The 21,190-nt window shown below is 55.8% G+C and overlaps 2 protein-coding genes across 3 annotated transcripts; one reads left to right on the forward strand and one right to left on the reverse strand.

The window, feature by feature from the left end:
- Positions 1-105: 105 nt before the first annotated feature.
- On the reverse strand, positions 106-6,124 carry TLCD2 (TLC domain containing 2). The gene is made up of 4 exons (XM_074594415.1): positions 5,826-6,124; positions 5,309-5,391; positions 4,344-4,426; positions 106-2,753 (listed from the first exon to the last, which is right to left on the reverse strand). Exons 1-4 carry the CDS (start codon positions 6,011-6,013, stop codon positions 2,376-2,378), a joined length of 732 nt encoding a protein of 243 aa, XP_074450516.1. The 5' UTR covers positions 6,014-6,124; the 3' UTR covers positions 106-2,375.
- A 7,063-nt stretch (positions 6,125-13,187) lies between these two features.
- Positions 13,188-21,000, forward strand: LOC141746384 (apoptosis-inducing factor 3-like). Of its 2 annotated transcripts, none has more exons than XM_074594761.1 (19): positions 13,188-13,295; positions 13,984-14,160; positions 14,367-14,476; positions 14,562-14,671; positions 15,143-15,187; positions 15,273-15,354; positions 15,489-15,601; positions 16,038-16,124; positions 16,589-16,680; positions 16,900-17,030; positions 17,598-17,713; positions 18,169-18,240; positions 18,583-18,646; positions 19,107-19,183; positions 19,266-19,383; positions 19,530-19,628; positions 20,073-20,148; positions 20,617-20,721; positions 20,848-21,000. In XM_074594761.1, the coding sequence occupies exons 2-19, from the start codon at positions 14,099-14,101 to the stop codon at positions 20,888-20,890; spliced, it is 1,602 nt and encodes a 533-aa protein (XP_074450862.1). In that variant the 5' UTR covers positions 13,188-13,295; positions 13,984-14,098; the 3' UTR covers positions 20,891-21,000. The 2 variants fall into 2 exon arrangements, with proteins under 2 accessions (XP_074450862.1, XP_074450863.1); XM_074594762.1 differs by having other exon boundaries at positions 13,213-13,295; positions 14,091-14,160.
- The last annotated feature ends 190 nt before the right edge of the window (positions 21,001-21,190 follow it).

Genomic DNA, 21,190 nt, shown 5'->3' on the forward strand with positions numbered 1-21,190 from the left:
ACCCCTGTATGGGGGGGATCAGTGGGGCTGGTCCCTTCCCAAAGCCCTTCAAGCCAAGGCTGTGGCATTTTCCATCAGGAGGGACAAACACAGGGTACCCCACATCCAGCTGCAGTGAGCTGCAAAGTTGTCATTTATCCCACCATAGCACTGTGGGAAAATCACGTCTGATTAGAGGCTACCAAAACAGGCTTCCCAGGCCCTCAGCCCCGCGTGCCTGGGGTACATGGCATCCACGTGACGGCAAGAATGCAGGAACACAATCCAGGTCTTGAGAAATGTCCCTGGTGTGGGCAGAGGCCGGAAACAGAGCCAGCGCTGCTGAGCGGGCGCAGAGGCTGGACTAAGGGCAGGGATCAGTGGAGCAGCTCCTCAAAAACTGGGTGTAAATGGGTCAAACCAAAGAGAAAGCCCTGGCTGCCAGCTCCGCTCCACCTAGGAGCTGCGAGGGGCACATGGACACCTAAATACCGCTTGAGATGACAAACCCAAACACGGAGTAGGTATCTCCAGAACCTGCAAGCTTCCCTGCGCTCTCCACAAATAGAAACGTAAGCGGCTTTGGCCACGAGTCATCTCCAGCCTCCCACTGCCCACACGTATCGCTCGTCTTTCCCTGCCCAGGCAGAAATGTGTCTGCTCCCTTTATTTTTCCGCCTCGAAACAAGTGCCGCCCACTCCGAGCAGTGCGTTATTTCAGCCTGTGCCCCAGCTTTTCCAACCAAAGGAGAGATTTTGAGTTAAAGGTTATTTGCCACACAAAGCATGACAGATCCAGTAGATTTCTCAAAACCGGTACACGTTAACCCCAAGTGGGATGATCTTGCTTTTATAGACAGTGCTGGGCTGCTGGGAAACAGTTCAGTGTGTGGGAATCGGTGGGGAAAAGGAAATGTGGAGTTAAAAAAATTTAAAAATTCTGATTCCTTGTCCTAGGAAGGCTCCAGGGACAGGCAGAGCAAACCACAAGGATCATATCTTTGCTGCAATCTGGCATCCAGCATCGGGAATGAAAGCAGCGAAGCCACGTGGTGGGTGCTCTGCCTGCAGCCTGCCCTATTTCACAGCCGGCGCTTTCCTAACCCCGCAGGTCACAAGCAGTTCGGGGCAGCACGGCCAAAGGCAGAGCCACAGCAAGAGCTGGCGCTCGTCCTGCTGCCGTTTAGCCTCCCAGTTGCCAGTCCCAAGGGAAGCGCAGCCTCCCCTTGCCTAGGAGGGCAAGAGAGTGTCAGTAGGAACAGGAGAAACCTTCATCTTCCTCCATAGAAAGGAGGCGGGGGGGAAAAACCCCAAGAGAGGTAGAGTGTGCCAGTGTACAGTGTATTTTTACTCCGCGGCAGGGAGACATAGGATAAGAAGCACTGTGCCAAGCAGTGACACCCTGGAGCAGCCTGGGATGCTGAGTGCCTTTTTCTGTCTAAGCCCCTTCCCCTCAAGCCGTTTCATTTGCAGCCATTTATTAAAAGCTTGTGTTAGTAAGAGCTCTTGCTGCTAGGTAAGAGCGTAACGTTGGGCTCTGCAGCAGAACTTTTCATTCCTAATAGATGCCTAAATCCTAATAGATGCCTATGCCTGAAAACTCCACATCTGTGGGAAGTGACCGTCACGTAGCATCATCCTGGCCAGCGACTCACGCTCTCCCACGCTCATTTATGGGCACTTAACATATCTGGGAACAAAACGACACGGAAAAAGCTCCAGTTGTCAGAAGTTGGCCACCCGTCTCCCAGCACAGCGCCGCAGCACCTGCTGCCCAGTGCTCTGCCCCTCACCTGGACCCCCACCCAGCCAGGTCTCAGCCTCTCCCTCCATCACCCACCTGGGACAATCTCCTCGGGGAGGACTCATGAATGCAGGATTTGGCTTTTACTGGCCTTGGCCTTGAGGGCAAAGCCTTGGAGCCTCTCTTGCCTGGTCATGCTCCCATAGGAAGTGCCACAGAGAACGCAGGGCTGAGCACAGTGTCCCCTGGCCGATGGGACGCTGTGGGCTGCAGCACCAAAGGAGTTAGAAACACACTGTGGTGTTTGGATGTCCAGAAAAGCAGTGGGGAAACAGTGCTCTTCTGCTCCCTTCTCATCCTAGTGGTGCCTTGGAGAGCTGCGAGAGCTGCCGAGGCTTCTCGGAGCAGCTCCCGATCGTCTGACCACGTCATCCAAAGGTGCGGGGGAAGCAGAGCCCCAGTGCCTGGGTCTGTGAGCACCTTCTCCGCTTTGCAGGGTCCAGGATCTGCAGCCGCAAGAAAAGCCCAGATGCTCTGTTAGTGTGGATCCTCCGCGCAAGGTACTGAAACAGCCACGTTCGCTCTCTGCTGCGCTTTGCTGTCCTCCACGGGCTCGGGGCTGCTCATGCCCCAGACCCTGCGGGGAAGGGGGCTATTGCTCCTTTTCCCGCTGCACGTCCCGGCTCGACTTGAAGAAGTCACTACGCAGCAGGCGGTAGAAGAGGATGATGTTCATGGGCGTCATGATTGCCATGCCCACCGTGCCCACAGCGTACGTTGCCGGGGGCACGTTCTCCCGATTGAGGAAGAGCCAGCGGGTCATCCAGGCCAGTGTGGCGATGCGAAACACCACGTAGGTGCCCAGGTTGATGATGCTGTTGAGGCGGTAGCAGGTGGTGTGCACCAGGTTGGCCATGAGCAGGATCTGCCGCAGGTGGAGGAAGATGGAGTTAATCTCCACCAGTAAAGCCACGAGGGCAAACCCGACGTACTGATGGAGCAGCACTGCAATACCAAAGCAGACAATCACCTGGGAAGGAGAAAGAAGAGAGGCTGAGCCTGGGAGCTGGTTGATCTCAGCTGCTGCGAGCTGGTGCCGTCCATGCTTGGGCGCAGTGTGGAGCAGAGTCGGAAATGGTTATCACACCAGTGCCAAACCACTGGTCATCACCCCACACATATCTCTGCAGCATGGCAGCCTCCAGCCAGCGCTGCAGCCTCGGGCATGAGATAAAGCCTCCCCACTGGTGCATGAAACCTGAGCAGGGCTTTTTTTTTTCCTGTGGGAGGGGAGGGAAACATTTCTATAAACTCCAGGTTGGCAGAGGAGACAGCAGCCAGACCTAACCCTGCTTTTGTGGCCTGGAGAAAGCAGTTGGTTGTGGCCCAGCAGGTTTTTCCACATGCAGTGAATGGCTGAATGGGGCAGGAAGGGAGACATGTAGCCCAGGGCTACGGTTGCTGCTGTCTCAGGGAGTCTCCCAAGAGCAGGCACACTGCAGGGATTAAGCAGTTTTGGTGCATCTGAGCCCCGTGGGATGCCCCAAGCCTGGCATGAAGCACCCCGGGGCTGCCGGATGCCGCAGGAGAGGTCAGGGCTGCTGGGGGCAGAGCGGATGTGATTCCTGCCCCACACCCTCCCTGCCAGGCAGGGCGACTGGCTCTGCGGGCCTGCGCTTTAGCACACTCAGTCCTTTCTTCAGTTTATACCATTAATGCTGTTCTCTGTATTGGGTCTTTAATGAGATTATCTGCTCCCTGCTTGTTAAGTCACTGTCCTGGCCTGAATTAGCTCTATTGTGAAGATGACCTTTTGACTCGTGAGCAGCGGCTGGAAGAGCCGCGGGGCTCGCTGGGCTCTGCGAGGCAGCAGGTCTGACGATCGCCTCCCCTGCCTCATCCCAGGTAGGTCCCAGCGCTGTCCCTTTCCCCCATCCCCAGGCCCAGCAGACCCCTGTGCCTCCCCTGTACCGTGCAGCGTCTCTGCTGCTCAGCTCCGGGTTGTGCTGTGCCACCCTCCTGCCCTGCAGCAGCCACAACGCTCCAGAGAAATCCACACTGGGAGCATCAAGGCAGGCAGAGGGCACTGATGTGGGGGCTCCTGCACCACAGCTGCTCCAGCCACCCCAGCCCCATGGCCATGGCTCTGACCCGTATGAGAGGAAAGCATCCCGGGGAGCGGGAGGTGGAAGGAGGCGATGTGCAGCCCTTCCTGGCAGGTACTTGAGTGTCGGAGCTGGCAGGAGCTGAGCTGCTTGCCCGTGCCAGTGGGGACACCTGGGTCACTGCCTGTCCATGCCACTGTTATGGATCATCCCCCCAGCCCAGCTCTCTGCCCTTCTACTCTGTGCACACTTGGGTTTTTTTTCCTACCCAATCTTTGGTTACCCTTTTGCAGAGCCTCAAAGAGTACACGAGTCCCACAGGACCGAGAGGAGCCCCAGGCTGTGCTGTCTGGGCTGCCGGGCTCCTCTCCGCAGGCTGACAAATCAGATTTTGTAACAGGCAGCAAACACCCTCACTAGCAACAGCAGTCACCCTGCTCAGGTCCCCCAGCCCCAGCCTCCCTGGTGGCACAAGTGCCAGGGTCTGTCCCTCGGAGAGCGGCCGGTGGACTCACCACGGAGTGATGGAAAAGCAGCTCCCAGGACTGGTGAAGTTTCTGATTGCACAACATGTCCACAAAGTCTTCAAGGAAATAACCTGGCAACAAAGAGGCTGTGAGCAAAGATGGAGACAGGAAGGGATGTGCCAAGGGACCCTCCCTTGCCCCAGCAGGCTCTGCACCCCCCTGGGTTGGGCAGCCCCTCAGGGAAGTGATGGGCACAGCTCAGCCCAAGCCCTGGGTGGGTGGTGAGTCACGCACAGAGCAGGAGAAGGAAATTGGTGTGGTTTGGGTCCCTCCTGTGATCGTTTTGTAAGACGTGCTCCTAAGGAGAGGCACTAAGCAACTGATCACTTACTTGGATTTGTTCCTGGAGAAGGGTGAGAGCAAAGGCAGCACACAGACTCTCACCCATGTTACCGTCCCAGGATCAGATCCCACCTCAAGTCCTTTCAGCCTGGAGCCTTTAACAGCTGCAGGATTTGCTGCTGCCAAACCAACCCCACGTCGGCATTTTAGGTACTCAAACCTCCTTGCTGAGCTGTAGCCATGCCAGGAAGCCTGTTAGCATGGACCACAGGGCTGGTGGCAGATCTGCAAGAAGGTGACAAGGCAAGCGGGGAGGAAAGGCTTCACGCAGCTAGAGGACTCAAAGCTCCTGGCCTCCACGCCAGCAGGTTTAGCTCAAGGCTTTGGGGGGATCTGCATCAACCCCATACTGCGGGCACTTTTTGGATGCCCCAAGCCCTGCCTGCTCCACAAGGATGGTGGCATGCAGCCTGGTGCCCAGTACCTCCTGGCTGCGGATGCCGTGGGACAGAAAGGAGCCACTGTTCTTTGCCAAGAATAGGGCGATTGTCTGGGGTGCCTGAGACATCGCTGCCCACGACGTGGCTCAAGGGGCTGGTGTCAGGCACGGACGAGTCCTGGGGGACCCCCAGGGGGGCAGAACAAGGTGCAGCCCCGCTCCCCTACCTCACCTACGGACACGGCGACCAGGCTGTGTGCCCCAGGTGGGTGCGTGCCCACCAGGTCCTCGGACATCCCAGGGTGGAGGCAGAACCTGCGGGGAAAGGGGCTGTGAGTGCCAGGCAGTGCCTCTGGTTCCCCAGTTCCCTTCCAGGGTCCTTGGTGCTGCTGACCCCCCGGAGCCCTCCTGTCCCCCTGGTCCCCCCATGGCCACCCCCGTCCTTTTGTTTCCCCTGGAGCGTCCCATCCCCTGCTGCCTTGGTGCCTCCCTATCCCTTGGTCCCCCTGTCCCCCTCGACCCCTCCTCCGTCTCTCAATGCCCCCCACTTTCCAGGTCCACACCCTCCCCAATGTCCCACAGGTTCCCCCATCACCTCCATCCCCCCACCCCCGCGGCGGGCTCAATCTCCCTCGGTACCCCCCTGGCCACAGCTTCCCGTCGGGATCCCTCCCTCGACACCTCCGGTCTCCCCCGGCAGTCCGGTGCCCCCCCTCCCGCCGGGGATCCGCGGTGCCCGGGCCGCTCACCCGGCCAGCGCCCCGCCGCCGCTGAGCACGCTGTGCGCCAACGACGTCCAGATGTTGCGCCACTTCCAGCGGTTGCGGCGGGCCGAGGGGGGCGGCGGCACCAAGCGCTCCAGCCCCCGGTTCAGCAAGCGGAAGGCTGCGAAGGAACCGGCCACCAACAGCAGCCCCGGGCTGAAAGCCATGGGCATTCACCGGCCCCCGGGCTCCCATGGGCACCGGTCGCGCTGCTCGACGGCTCCGCCTCGCCCGGCTCCGGGATCCGCCCTGCCACCGCCCCGGGCACCGGCACCGCCCCGGGCACCTCCCCAGGCACCGGCACCGCCCCCGGGCACCGCCCCGCCACCGCCCCGGGCACCGGCACCGCCCCGGGCACCGGCACCTCCCCACCACCGCCCCGGGCACCGGCATCGCCTCTCCTCACGCCCGCCGTGCCGGCGCCTCGCTGCCCCCGGTCGGGGATGCTCAGCCCCGGAGGCGGGGGGAACACCGTCCACCCCCCGCCCCGAGCATCGTCCCCATGGGGAAGGGCCCGGTGGGCTGCACCGCTGCCGGCATTTCCCGCATCTCGCCCCCGCAGAGATGCAGCCAGGCAGGGGCAGCGCTGCCCCGGGGAGCGTGTGACTCAGGGAGCGGGGTGTGGGGAGGGGGGGGAATGGGAAATGGGCACCCCGGGGTGTGCGTCAGCCTTCCCCGGGCATCACATACCAGAAACGAGAGCCAGCCCAAAAGCCGGCTGCGAGCGTGCCACAGAGCTGGGGCCTGGGTGTCCCATCACCGTGCTGGAGTTGGGGACACCTTCCTCGTCCCCCCCTGAGGTTCCTCCTCCACCACGGCTGAACGCCTCACCCATGCAGCCGGTGGTCCTTCGCCCCAAAGCATCCCCAATGCGTGATGCCATCATTGATGCCATCGATTACATCACTGTCCCTCGCACAGACGCACGCTCTGCCAGACCCGGTTGCACATCAAGCAAGCAAGAAGGTCCAATTGCCCTGCCAAAAAACCCCACTCTGCCCCCAGCACTCTTGTACTCCACCCCCCTATCCCGTGCCTGGTCCCGAGAGGAGCTCCCCGATGTCTGGGATACCCCAGCTCTGCTGTCCAGGTTTATGGGAATTCAGAATCACATACTCACAATTTCTTTAGTTCCATCCTACAACTATGCTGCTTTTCCAACTTCCCGTAATTTGATCGCTCCCTTGGTGCTTTTTGATGTCGCCACCAGAAGCGTGGCTGCTGCACAGACCTTCTGCAGACGGGATGAGTCACCGTGTACACACTCATTAATGTCAAACTCTGCCTCTCCTTTGAGGTACTAAATTTGGATGAAATTTTCTACTTTCTCTTTGCCGAAAACAGAAACGTGTGGAGCCCGGGCCGCTGTCCTGGCTGGGGTGATGGACGCTAAACCATCAACAAGTGATACGCTGGTGGAAGGGACGCTGAGGAGGGGAGCGATTAAATCAGATCTGGGGTGAGATGGCCCCAACCGATAGAAAAGCATCCGTTCATGCTGCAGAAATTTGCTTAAAAGCCGGACGAGACAATGTAATTTCATAGCAGTTAAGTGGCAGGCAGACGCTGCCTGAAGTAATCAGCAGACCTGACTGCTCGAGGGATTATAAATAATCTCGTGTATTAAGACTTGAAGGATCACACAGGCTAATCTGTTACTGAGAAGGCCAAATGCAAAAACATTTCTGTTTGACATAAGATATGCCTAGGAAAGGGAAACATGCCTTGGAGAGGTGTCGGGCTGCCCAGGGCACTGAGGAGAAAAAGCATTTAACAATTAATTGCAGTATAAACTTGCAAAGAGCCGATTCCTAACGAGGAATCATCTGCAGTGTTTTAGCCTCAGAAACCTCGACCGCCCCTTTCCGTGGGGACAACCTGCCCTTCACCTGCCTGCGGGTAAAGTCCCACCCCGTGAAACGCCTGCGAGCCCGGCCCCGTTTGTCCCAGCGACTCCTCCGTTTGTGATGTTAATTCTTCTAAAGGTGAATATTTGGCCAGGCTCAAGTTGAGGACAGGAATAGTTAAAATGTTTCTGGACGCTGGAGAGCTTTTACCTACCTCTTCCGCATGGGAGGAATTTAAGCCATGATTAATTGAGCCCCTGGTTCAGAGGCTTTGATCCCGCTGATAGAGCACTAGCAACAGCAACGTATATACTACTTTTTTGGATAATTTTAGCCCAGATTTTACTTAATTTTACCAGGACTTGCCATTGGGCAGCAGTTTCTCACAAGCCCTGTTTCCAGCCTTTTCTCCTTGTCTTCCTTCCTCTGCAGTGACGGCGTTAACTGGGGACAGTTGGCGGAGCTGGAGGCTTCCGAGCCCAGTTACAAACAGGTCCCTTGACACCAGTTCAGGCCAAATATTCAGCCACATCCCCCAGGCTCGGAGGTCAGGTTTGTCCCAAGAGAAGTCGCGCAGAAGAGCAGGGATGGGAGCTCTGGGGCGCAGCTGCCACAAGAGGTCCCTGCACGCTCGCTGGAGAGCCGGCCAAAGCTGCCCGATCTGATGGGACTCTTCATTCACACCTTATTTGGAGATATTGCCTTTTTTTTTTTTTTTTTTTCACCCCAATTTCGAGAAGTTTTCCAAGAGTCCCCAAACGGCCTGGTTTTCTGCAGGGAGGCAGCTCAGCCTGGGGACGGGTCGCCGCCGGTGCCTGCTCCCAGCAGGGCAGGGGGCTCCTTCCAGATGTCAGCGAGGACGTGCCTAGGTCCATCCAGTAACGCTGGGGGGGCCACAGCTAATCCCACAGCAGAGGCTTTACAGCAGCAGCTGGGGGGTAAACGGTGGGTCCAGCAGTTTTTCCAACAACTGGACAATGGCTTTTTTCTCCAACTCACAGGTTGGAGTTTCTCTGCAGCCCATCTGGGAGAGATAACCCGTTTTGCGCAATAAAGACCTGGCACTTCATTGATAATCCCCCATATAAATTCTGTCGAATAAACCGCGTCCTCCCCCAGGTGCTCCCAACTACTCCTGGACGGGGGTTTGGGTGTGCTTTCACAGCTTCCCCATCCCTTTACACAAGGAGGAGCCCGCTCTGCTCCCAAATACCCCCAAACACCAAAAACCCGGGGCTCGCCACAGCCAGCAGATGTGGGAGCTTCTGACGCGGCAAAGTCCTTCTGGCAAAAGTCACGCTTCTGTTTTTGGAAAGCCTTGTTCCCTTAATCTGCCTCTCTCCAGCCAGGGAGGCATAAAGCCCATCTGCTCATCTAATGCCAGAGCTGGCTCACACCTCAAATAATTTGAGGAGTCCAAGATCTCAAAACAAATCAAGCAGCTTGGCTTCCAAACTTTTAATTAGCTGTCGTCTTTGTCCCCCTCTAAAGTGTGTTGCTTCTCTGTCTGCTAGGCCGTAGGAAGTCAGATGATACAGAAATGCTTTGCTCTATGTATCCACGTTTTCATTCAGAAAGTCTGTAACTCCGCACTTAGGAAAGGATCTGCTGTGCAAAATGCACGCCGTCTATGGCAAAGTGTGCCCAGGCATTGCAGAGGTAGCTGTGAAGGGAGCTGAAATCCACGCAAACTCGAGTGCCCACCCCTTCCAGCCAGAAACACCTTCCTGATGTGGAAGCTGGATATTCTCCAGGTGGAACCGGGGATATACTCGCTGCAGACACAGGAGACAGGCACATCACTCTCTGCTGGCGCGGTGAGCAGGAGAAGGGTGTCTGCTAGCACTGACAGCACAGAGAGGTTTTTACTACCTTTTTTTTCCCCAGCCCTCAGCTCCATTTCACACGCACACAGAGCCCCAGGATTTAAAGCAAGAAAGGCCAAAGTGTGCATCACTTGACCGCTGACCTCAGGACTTGGCCTCATCCGGCAGAGGAAATCACCGTTTGCCCTGCAGCCCGTCCATTCACCCTGCTCAATCCTTGGAGCTCGGCCTCCCAAGGGAAAGACTCTTCCCTTCCCTCCCCCAGCGTTTTGACCTGCCCTGCAGGTGTTCTGCTGCCCAGGTTGGTCCCCCTTCCTGAGATCATTCCTCGAATAATACAGTGTCTCCCGGGAGCTTCGCAGCACCGGGATGCCCTGGTGCCAGCTGCCAGCCGCTGCCTGGCCAGGCACAGCCTCCTGTCCCTTCCCCCGGGAGCCGGAGCCCCCGTGATAAACAACCCCATGGCAGGTTGCTTTGGGCCTTCTTCCTTTTTTGCCAGGACTGGAAGTCTGGTTTTGTTTGGGTTTTTTTTGTTTGGGTTTCCCCCCCCCCCGCCCCTCAGGATTTGGCACAAGGGACAGGTAGGAGAAATCTGTGACAACAGCACGGCATCCCTAAGGATGCTGCGGGAGAAACCTGTGACAACATCCCTAAGGATGCTGCGGGCTCAGCTGTGTCTCAGGGGGTTGGGCTGGACCAGCTGCCACGATTTGGTTGTGCAAAGGATGTGCTCTCTCCTTCTCACTCCAGTCGCACAGATACACTGCGGGACAAAAAAAACCCAATCCATTGACAGACTCATTGACTGGCAAAACCCCCTCATGCGCAGCAGCGCGGGCAGTTCCTTGTATTTCGCCTCTGCTTTCAGTAGCTGACATGCCCCAAATTTGTGCGCTTGCCGAACTGTTTATCTGCTGCTATTAGTAAGGTTTCGGGTTCCTTCTTTCCTTGCGGTGAACAGGGAAACGTGGGGGCAGGTCTCTGCCCAGCCTGTGTCCAATCCCTCACCATCGCCAGACACGAATGCTTAGGAAGAAAATGTGAAACAGCACACATAAATATTTTTATCTTGTAAGCAAATTCATTCCCACTAAATACTTCTTTTTCCATGTCTTCTTCCCTTGTGGGTTAATCATTTTTTTTTCCCCATTTAGTTCACCATTCTCAAGCTGAAGTAATTTTTAACAGCTATCTACGTGCTTTCTGGTTGTATCATGACGTATTTATGACCGCGTGCTTTTTTTTGCGGTTCGGACGGGTTCGGAATGAGCCCTGCCAGGTGGAAGCACGTCTCAGCCCCTCCACCCACACACGTTGCTGAGCCCACTTGCTTCCTCCTGCATTATGAATATAAGCACAGGCGCTTCCGAACTGCGTCTCCTGCTGCTGCCGGCTCCACAGCTTGGAACAGGTTAGGTTCCCTCCTGAATTCTCTTGTTATTAATATCACAAACCAAGCTGTTCTGAGAGCCGTGTCCCATTAATCATTTTAGCTCTGCTGCAGTTTTCACCTCGCTTCCTCTTCCTGCGCCTGAACAGTCTTCAATAACATTCGCTTCTGTGGGTAACGCTCGGTTAAAAATTCGGCAGGTCTGCTAGGGCAGGGAAGGACAGTGACCTGAGCAAGCCGGGGGCGAGCAAAGGTGGGACAAGGATGCAGCCACGGCTCCACTACGGCATCAAAAAATGTGCGGTAGTAGGGAGCTGAAGGGAGGAGAGCTACCCCCATGAAATCTTTGCCTTTAAACTTGAATTTTCTGGGGTGATGACAACACCGGAGAGACACTCAGCAAAAGTGAAGATATCCAATAAAATATGACGGCAGCTCAGCAGCTCGTGTGAGTCAGCACCAACATGGGCGGCCGGTCCGGTCGGAGATTTCCGATGCCCACCTGGGCTCTGTGCGCGTTGGAGGGCACTGCTTCCTTTCGCTCCCTTCCCAAGTTTGATCCCGCTGTGCGTCACAAGCAAAGGTCTCAACCACTCTGAGCATCTGGCGCTGGGTTACCTAACAGAAGGCCAAAAGTTGCTTGCAGACCATCTTCCCGAAAACCTGCCTCCAATACCATCCCATTGCCTGAATCCCTCGAGGGCGTATTGCATGTTCCTTGGTGCTTGCTCTCAGAGATGCAGTAACGCAGCATCCCTGCGGCTAACCCAAACCTTCCCTCTTACATCCAACGCCCTTTGCAACTCCCTATCCCTTGCCATCACCTTTCTCTCATCAGAAGTGGGGATTTCGCTTCACCTTTCTCCCTTTGCATTTTACAAAAGCATTTCACCCGGTGCTCGGCCACATCCAGCAGCATCCAGCAGCCGAATCAGCTGCTCAGCCCCGCACCGGACCCGGCTCCGCCCAGCTCATCCCAAAGCCTCCTACAGCTGCACGCTTTTGTACCTGCCACTTTGCCGGCACGCTGAAGCTGTCACCCATAAGCAAACAACGTTTTTCAGCAATTTCTGCTGAGTCAGAGAATGCCTCCGCAAGGGCTGCTACTTCTCCACGTGGGAACACGCTTCTGGGGAATAATTACAAAGAGTTTAAACAGGGACATTCGGCAGCCAAATTGCTTCACATGCAGGCGGCTGGCCAGGGAGGCAGAGCCTGAAAGCTACTCATCGGCGCTGTGAGAAAATACCTCACACCTGCGCCCATCATGGGCGTGCATCGCCCGTGGGCCAAAATCCCTCCTAACACGGCAGCACCCCGGCACTGGGAGGTGTGCTCAGGGCTTGGTGGGTCTGATGAAGCGAGTTGCTTCGCAAAAAAGCCGTCTTGCACTTACCGAGCATCCCTCCGCGTGCCTTCTTCTCCGGGCCATGCCCACCGAAGGATTTTTATCCCCCCACTGCCTACGCTGGATTTGGGACCGCGCCGAGCGGCATAAAGCCGGTCCCTGCGAAGCTCCGGCTCTACAAGGGAGATGATGGAAGCACCCTGCTAGTAACTTCCCACCCCCCCCCCCCCAAAATTTTGAGGCATATTTTAAGGTTGCGAAACATATTGGCTGTGAAACAGAGATAAGAGCTGGAGTAGACACAAACAGCGTAGGCGTTACTCCCGGTTTTTTGCAACTCCCACTCTGCTGCAAAAATAGTACAGCAAGGAGCACGCTGCTCTGTGCCATCCTTTGGGGACCAAACAACGATGGGACCGCATGCCTGGACATCGGTGGGCCGAACCAGAAGCAGAGCTGGGACGTAAGGCACGTGCAGAGACTCCGAACGCTTCATGTTCCTTAAAATCAACGGAGAGAGTTCTTACAAAAAGACCAAATTAAATCATTTAAAATGCTGTCGAACTATATAAAAAGTAGTGACAGCATTACAAGGTGCTGCAAAAACACGTTGCACTGAGACAGACTGTTTTCCATCAAGAAAAGGGGCGATGGGAAGATGCAGCGGGGTGTCACTGCATCCACTCAAGTTTCTGTTCACATTGCACACCACGTACCTGGTCTTTAGACCACACCTGCGCCATAACTCCTACGTGCCCTTAATTCTTTTGCAATTTTAAACCCTGGCAAAATGCACTTAACTAGGCGCAGACCAGATACAGAAATCAGATAAGACGAGCTGGCTTCCAGGAGATGCGTCTCCTGACGGATGGGGACGTTGTGCAACTCGGGGAGAGCATCACCCAGCCGTGGGCTGGCGGCAAGGAGAGCGCTTGCGGTAAGAGGCGAGGGTGTCACCTCGGCGGAGGAGAAACCCACGGACAGTGGCGGCGGTGGCTTTCCGACCTGAGGGACGGGCACTGGAGCCCCCCACGGCAGGACCGGGTGAGTACCCACCAACGCTTCTCCTCAGGGACTCAGCAACGCGGTGGGGATTTGCAGGAGCAAGTCACCACCCTGCACAGAAACCCGCCTCCAGCAACCCTCCTCTGCTCCATTTCTTGCTTTTTTTGCTCCAAAACAGAGAGGGACATTTTCCAACCAGCCTCTCAGCTGATTGCTAAGGCAGGGACAGCCCTAAAGACCAAGTTTTTTCAGCTGTTTTCTAGCCCAAGCAACATTTTGGGCAGGAATTACTGCTTTCATGGGAATTAGTGCAAATAACATATCTGCACAAATGTTGGAGAGGTTTTGGAGGGGCTGAAGCAGCTCTTCAGACCCCAGTTTGGGGGAGCCGCAGGCTACAGAAGCAGCACCTCGCTGTAAATAGTTGCGTTTACTTACAACATGACTGCTGTAAATCACGTTTCCTCGCTCGCCTCGTGCTGCAGTTGAGTTTAATGGGACGCGGGGCTGAATGCAAAAACATGGGTTAAGCCAGAGGAGAAAAGGCCAGAGGAATGGGCTTTGGGCTTGAAGACGAAGTCGAAAAAGTGGGGAAAGTTGTGTTTTCTGCCAGTTGTGGGTTTTTTTTCCCGCGGTACCGGGAGTTTGGGACCCCTCGAGCACATGGCACTGACCTGCTCCCAGCCGGGGCGGTGGTGGCTCTATATTTTGGGGTGGGATTTTGCAGCGACGGCACAAGGGTGCACGGGGAGGACTGTCTGCCAAGGGGCAAAAGACAACAAATCCAGAAGGCAGCATCTGTGGCGGACATCCCCTCCCTGTGCTCGCCCGCAGCCACCAGCATGAACAGCGACGACACCGTCACTGCTGAGGTCTGCAAGGAGGACGACATTGGGGACGGAGAGTGAGTGGAGGGGACGGTGGTGGGGAGGCTGGGGCCTGGGCCGCCGCCATGAGGCCTGCAGGCAAGCAGGGGTGGCGTCGCCATGGCAACAGCCGCCATGTTCGTGGCCGCCATGTTGGCAGCCGCCATGTTGTTGGTCGAGGGAGCAGCTTGTTGGCTGCGAGGCATCGAGCCTCGGCTCCACGGGGCACCCACCTCTCCCACAGGCTCTGGGAGGTGATGGTGGCTGGCTACCCGGTGCTGCTGGTGAGGAACAAGAAGGAGTTCCGCGCCCTGGGCAGCAAGTGCCCCCACCAAGGTGCCCCACTCAGCAAAGGTAAGGCTGGTGCCGGGCAGGGGGAGCAACCACGTCAGGGAGGTCGGCTCTCGCTGGTCGCTTGTGGGGGGGTTTTCTATTGCAGGGGTCTTGAGAGGGGAGAGGCTGCGCTGCCCCTGGCACGGCGCCTGCTTTAACATCAAAACCGGAGACATCGAGGAATACCCTTCTCTGGACTGCCTTCCCTGCTTTAAGGTGACTTCTTGTCTCTTCCTCCTCCCAGCTTGGGCCACGTCCTCCATACCACTTGCATTCATTCACTCCCACAAGCTCCATGTTCCCAACACCAACTGAAACGATCCTGACCGGACCACGGCTCCGTGGTCCAGGTCACGCAGAGCTACACGTGGGATGATTTCTTGGGATCATGTAACTCCCTGTCCTAAAGCTCCTTTCAGTCAAAGGTGATGCCACACACCCTGCTACGCATCGCAGCCAGCACAGCTCTTTTGGAAAGAAAAAAGGATTTACACCTCTCCCTGAGTGCCCTTGGGGCGAGGAGAAAAGCTCAGGAGCTCCCTAGCATCATTTGACACCCAAGACCCCTCCAAGTCGCTCTCAGTGTATCAGAGACAGATGGCCCACCGGAGCAGACCCTCCCAGGAAAGCTCCTGCCACAGCCTCATGAATCCAGCACTTAAACGCACTCTCCTTTTACCCCTGCAGGTAAAGGTGGAAGATGGAAAGGTCTTCGTTACAGCAAAAAAGAAGGTACTGACCTTACTTGCTATCACTAAGCACAAGCGGCACCTTGGGCTAGGCATGATTTCAGCATTTCTCACTTACTTTCTCCTAGGATCTTGAAAGCAGCGTCAGGATGAAGGACACAAGCAAGCGATGCCACCTCAACCGGGACACGATGCTGCTTCTAGGGGGAGGTCAGTGAAGTGGTCTGTGCTGTGCCCTCCCCACAGATGCTGTGAGCTGCCACTCTCTTCTCCAGGGAGGACTTACTTTCTTCCTCCTACTCCATGGTGACGTGTAAGATGGCTGAGATGAGCATCTCTTGTAGGTGTGGCTGCCCTGCTGTGTGCAGAGACACTTCGCCAAGAGGGCTTTACTGGCAGGATCATCATGGCCACCAAAGAGAAACATGTTCCATACGACAAGTCCAAACTGAGCAAGGTTCGTACGTGAGAAGGGCAGGACTGTACCTGGGTACCATGTTCGAACTAGGGACATGGCCAACACTAGGAACACAGAGTGAGCAATTGAGTGAGCTCTTCTGGCAAAGCATAAGGAGTGTTGAGGCACGCACAAGGAAAAAGGGTATAATTTCCAGCTAACATCTCACTTCTTCCTCCCAGAAAGTCTTTGATCAGAGTCCACCATAAGCTAACGGTCTTATTCACTTTCACTGAGTTCTTCCCACTAGAGTTTAAGTTGATGGTTTTTTTCTGAGGGGGAACAAGGAGATGATGGGGGTGGGGCAGTGTGGGGAGCTGTGATTTACTAATGCAAAATTCACCTCTTATACAAACTTACTTCCCAGTAAACACTACAAGAGTATTGCTGTCTGTTAGAAGTGCTTTATTTCATCAGATTTCTGTTTTGTTTCCAGGAAATGAACTTGAAAGCTGAGGACATCTACTTGAGGAAACCTGAATTCCTCGCTGCTCATGGCATAGAGCTCTGGACGGAGAAAGAGGTACAAGAGCAGCTGAGCTCAGTCCTCAATGGGTGGTCCCGTTCCTGCTGCGGGGAGGGGATTCCCACACCCGCAGGCATAGCGCTACATTTATAGATATTAGGCCTCTGCCTAAATACACATATTATCTACCGGGACAGTGCTCTAAGGCCAGTGCTAGGGATGGTGTGTGTGCCTTGGGTGTAACACTGGCCTGTGCTACCCGTGGACAGATGTGTCCATCACATGCAAAGAGGGTGGCCCTTGAAACTAGCCTTCTGCACACCTCTTAGAGGAACCTAGATGTGGTGCTGTCATACTCCGTGCTCCTAAAGCACCTGTAGGGAGTGAGAGAGAGGACCCCAGCATTTCTCATCTCACCTGAATGTCCAGGAGTAGAGCACGCGGTCACAGGCAAGCAGAATGGATTGACGTGGCGGTGGACCAGAGGGACCCGTCTAATCTTTGCCTCCTTTCTCCTGCAGGCAGCGTCGGTGGATTTCCAGAAGCAGAAGGTCCACTTCATGGACGGGTCCTCACAGAAGTATAATCGGCTGCTCATCGCAACAGGCAGCCAGTGAGCGAATAAAGCATTTACCATGCACAAAATTTTAGACAGGACAGGAGGGCTTGGAGGTCTTCTAGCGGCACGTGAGAGGGAGGTGGTAGGAGATGAGATAAAAGGACAGGATGGGATGCCACAGCCAAGAGATAGAATGGGTTTGTGCTCCCTCCCCCCCGATTCTTTCTGTTTAATTTCTAATCATGAGACATATCTGGATTCTCCCTCTTTCAGTTCCAGCTCCCTCAAAGTCCCAGGTGCAGACCTGCAGAACGTGTGCATTCTCCAAACCCCAGAAGATTCTAGCAAGATCTTAGAGCTGGCAACTGGGAAGAATCTGGTGATCGTAGGAGCTTCATTCGTAGGTACCAGGCTGGAGTGGGTATCAAGTCATCAGTGATAGCTTTGAAACCCACTTCTGCTGCATGTGCAGATTAACTAGAGGCCCTCGGGGAAGGGATGTTCATTCACTGCCTGGCTGGGTTCCTCCCTGGAGCCCTATAGCTGGTGGGGTATGCGTTACGCAGCACGCACTCACTCTTTCCTCTGATTCCCAGAAACTTTGAGAGCTATAAACAGTTCCTGGAGAAGGACAGAGGGAAATGTGCCTTATGAAAAGGTCACTGTCCTTCAGAGGAGCTGGGCTCCCCAGAAGCATTGGGAAAGTGAGGGAGTGAGCCGCGGAAAGGGAGCAACTCTGTGCGCAACCAGGAGCTGTTCTTTGCATTTCCTAATATCCAGGTCCATAACGCATGAGAACAAAGAACCGGGGGGAGCTAAATACCTCAGCCCAGAAATGCACAGAAGAGCGATTAAGCGCTGGCACTGCATCAGATTTGTTCTCCTCACCTGGAAGGGGAAAAGGTTTCCAAGGAGGAGGGTGCAGGTTCATGCTTGCAGCAGGCTTACCTTGGCATGCCTTTCCCTTGCAGGAATGGAGATAGCTGCCTTCCTCTCAGACAAGGCTGGTACCATCTCAGTGGTGGAAAAAAAGGAGTTCCCTTTCCAGCATGTGCTGGGTCCTCAGGTCGGAGGTGTCGCCATGAAGGTTAGCAAAACCTGACGCTAATTTCTAGGATGGAGAACCCCTGCTGTCCAAGCAGCCCCACGATCTGCAACAGCCCAGGAAATCCAGCCCCTGTGCTGAGTCACAGCCCCCGCGTGCCCAGCCACCTTGCTCCCGTACAGCTCGCTGAAGGAGCTCTGCACACTTGGCTGGTCCCAACCTCCCTCACACACACGTTACGCTCCGCAGCTCAGCTTCATCCCCAAGCCCTGCTTCATCCTAGACCCACCTCACGCACCAGACGTGACCAGGACGGCAGAGCGAAGCCGGGCTTCCTGGCGCCCCGCACCAGCCGGGGACACAAATGAAACCTCTCTGCAGCCTGGAGCAGCAGCTAAGCTGCCTGCCTGGGTTTTGGCTGGGTACGGCTGTTTTTACAGCAGTACAGCCTGGAATTTCCTAGTGAATACTCGAACCAGCTTCCTCTTCCTTTTCAGATGCTGCAAAGTAAAGGGGTGAAGTTTTACATGAAAACAGAACTCTCTGAGCTGAAAGGAAAGGATGGAAAGGTCAGTCATGCTATTGTGATCCCTGAACCGCTAATTTTAGGGGAAAAACCCCAAACTGAGGCATAACCCAGTGCTTATGTCTAGGCTTTCCTCTCCCACATCTAAACCCTCACAATTATTTTCACTGAGAACGACTCTGGCCTCAAAGGGCACCAGTATATGTTCGTATCTCGGGGACAACAGCACGATTTTCTCTTACATTCCTGGCAACACACATTAGTTGGACAAGGTGATCTGAACCTGGGGAAGAAAAAAGACAGCAGAGAATGAGGCAGCAGGGAGGCAGCAGGAATTAGGACAGAGTTTTTAACTCTTTGTTAACAATTCTTGCTTCTTCCCTAGGTCACAGAAGCTGTTCTTTCCAGTGGAGAGAAACTACCCGCAGCTGTGGTAGTGGCGGGAATAGGTAAGAGACCCCAGCTGGGAGAAGGAGGTGGCTTTGGGAATGGGAAGAAGAGCCAGCAAGCCCAGAGCATCCCAGTGCATTCCTAGGACACCATTCCCTGCAGTCTTTTTCCCATTCTATTATCACCCAACCCTACATCTTGGCCCCGAACACCTGGAGAAAGTCAGCAGCCCATGAGCAACGGCAGGAGGAAAGGAGCTACTTACGCTCTCACTACGACTTTGGCACGCTGGCTGAGCTCCCTGCCGTGTTATCAGAGCATGGCTTGTTCTGGGCTCTGGTTTTATTGCCCCTGGATTAGCTCAGCACCAGCCCAAGCGCTGGTCACTGCTGCGAGCCGCGCTGCCCCAAGCAGGCTGAACCGGCACCGCGGGCGCGTGCTCGCTGCAGGGCTGAGGTCAAGGTTCCTCCCTGCCTTTGCAGAGCTTTGCTGTCTTTGTCCTTGCTCCTCTCCCTGCAGGGGTGTTCCCCAACTCAGCCTTTCTGAAGGGCACCTCCATCGCCAGAGATGACAGAGGTGCCATCCTGGTGGATCTGGTAAGTGCCAGCTGAGTACCCCTGGTCCACCCCCAGTTCCACCCCTCCCATCAATTGCACTAATTGCTTATTGTCCCATTAGCACATGCAAACCAACATCCCAAACGTCTTCGCTGCGGGGGATGTGGTCTCCTTTCCTGTAGCGCTGCTCAATGGGGACCGGTCCAGCATCCATCACCAACAGGTGGCCGAGGCCCACGGTGAGACAGTGCAGCCACCTCACTTTCTGCCATCCCTCGGAGACGGGCATCCAGGGAACAGGGCAGAAGGGACAGCAGGATAGCAAGAGGCAGGGGACACTTTGAGGACCTACAAGAAAAATATTTCCTCTGCTGGTTCATCACAGGTCACATTGCTGCCTTGAACATGCTGAAGAAAGAGAAGGAGTTGCGCACTGTCCCCTTCTTCTGGACCACGATGCTTGGGAAAAGCATCCGCTACGCAGGTAGGAAGGGGCAGAGAGATGGGAACAGCCCAACTGCTGCCCAGCCCATCTGCTCATCCGATTCTAGGGCTCGTAAACACACGGCGGTTGCCGAGTTTAGCTGCAGCAGCTCAGGATTTGGACTGGCTGCCATGGTGGGTTTGTGAACCCTGCAGGTTACCCAGAGCTCTTGTTCTTTGCTGATCTCCAGTAGCTTAGAGGTCACAAAGGAGGAAGAACTTCCCTCTCCAAGCCAAGGAGAAGCCCGGGGTCATGACACGCTCCTGCAGCTCTGGGCCAGTTCTGCTTGTCCAGGGTTTCCATACTTGCTCCCTATCCCTGTCCCAGCCCGGATCCCTGTCCCAGCCAGTCACTGTCCCCTCTGCCCCTCCCTGTGATGGCACTGATGGGTGGCAGCTGCTGTGTCAGGGCTCCCCGAGCAGGCTGCGATGCTCTCTCTCGCAGGCTGCGGGAAGGGATACACGGACACTGTTGTGAAGGGCAACCTGGAGCAACAGAAGTTCCTGATCTTTTACATCAGGTGAGTGAACATGAGGCCAGTCTGTGTCCTGACATGGCGGCGCCCTGGGAACAGGGCACGGTCCTCTCCCCTACAGCCTGCAGAGCCCCCGCAGAGGCTCCACGTCACCTCCCACGGCTGCGCACCGCAGGCAGCTGCTGGCCGCTGAACCAGCAGCAAGGTGGTTTCAGAGAAAACCAAAGCAGGGCAGGGAAGGAGGAGAGGACAAGCTTCGATGAAGACACCAGCTGGGCAGGGAGCCTGGGACACATCTCCTCTCCCTCTGCCCCACTGCTCCCAGGCTCGGTGCCCAGTTCCCAGCGGTGCCAGCCAAACTGCTGCGAGTCCCCGCGCACCCTGCAGCACCAGCCACCCTGCCCCGAGCCCTCCAAAATACAGCTGGCCCCCCAAGGCAGGGTGCCACAGGGATGCTGCCGTGATGAGTTATGTACGCTGAAGAGATCCACATTCTTCCGCTTTCCCTTTCAGGGACGGCTTCGTGACTGCAGCTGCCAGCCTGAACTGTGACCCCATGGTGTCCCTGATTGCAGAAGTTTTATGCTCAGGGAAACAAATCTCTAAAGAAGAAGCAGAGTAAGTGACACCCTGACCGAGCTGGTGGGTGGCTCTGTGCTGTGTTCCCCGTGCCAGCAGAGCCCACCCAGAGACACAAAGTCGAGATGATTTACTGCAAATCCCCAACGTACCTCTCCCTTGCAGGGCCTGCGACATCAACAATATGCCCTTGCTGGCAGAAACCTAAGCTCGGCACATGCCCTGCTGCGAGGGGCACAGAGTCAACCAAGTGTTAACAGCTCCACAGCTGTTAATGGCACGTCCTGGCACAAGAGAAATAAAATCATGAGCAAAGCTGAACCCAGCGCCTGCATTTTGTGTTTGCAGACAGCCCTCGGCTGCTCCCTTGCACGCTGGGGCGAAGCGAAGCAGCGCTTCCCCCTCTCCTCTTCTCGATGGGGATCTGCTGCGCTGGAGATGAGGAGGATGCCCATGTCCTGGAGCTCAGCTGAAGGTCTGAGCAGGCAGAAGCAGCCACATGTTCACA

Source organism: Larus michahellis, chromosome 7 (genome assembly GCF_964199755.1).
Source record: "Larus michahellis chromosome 7, bLarMic1.1, whole genome shotgun sequence".
Classification (NCBI taxonomy): domain Eukaryota; kingdom Metazoa; phylum Chordata; class Aves; order Charadriiformes; family Laridae; genus Larus; species Larus michahellis.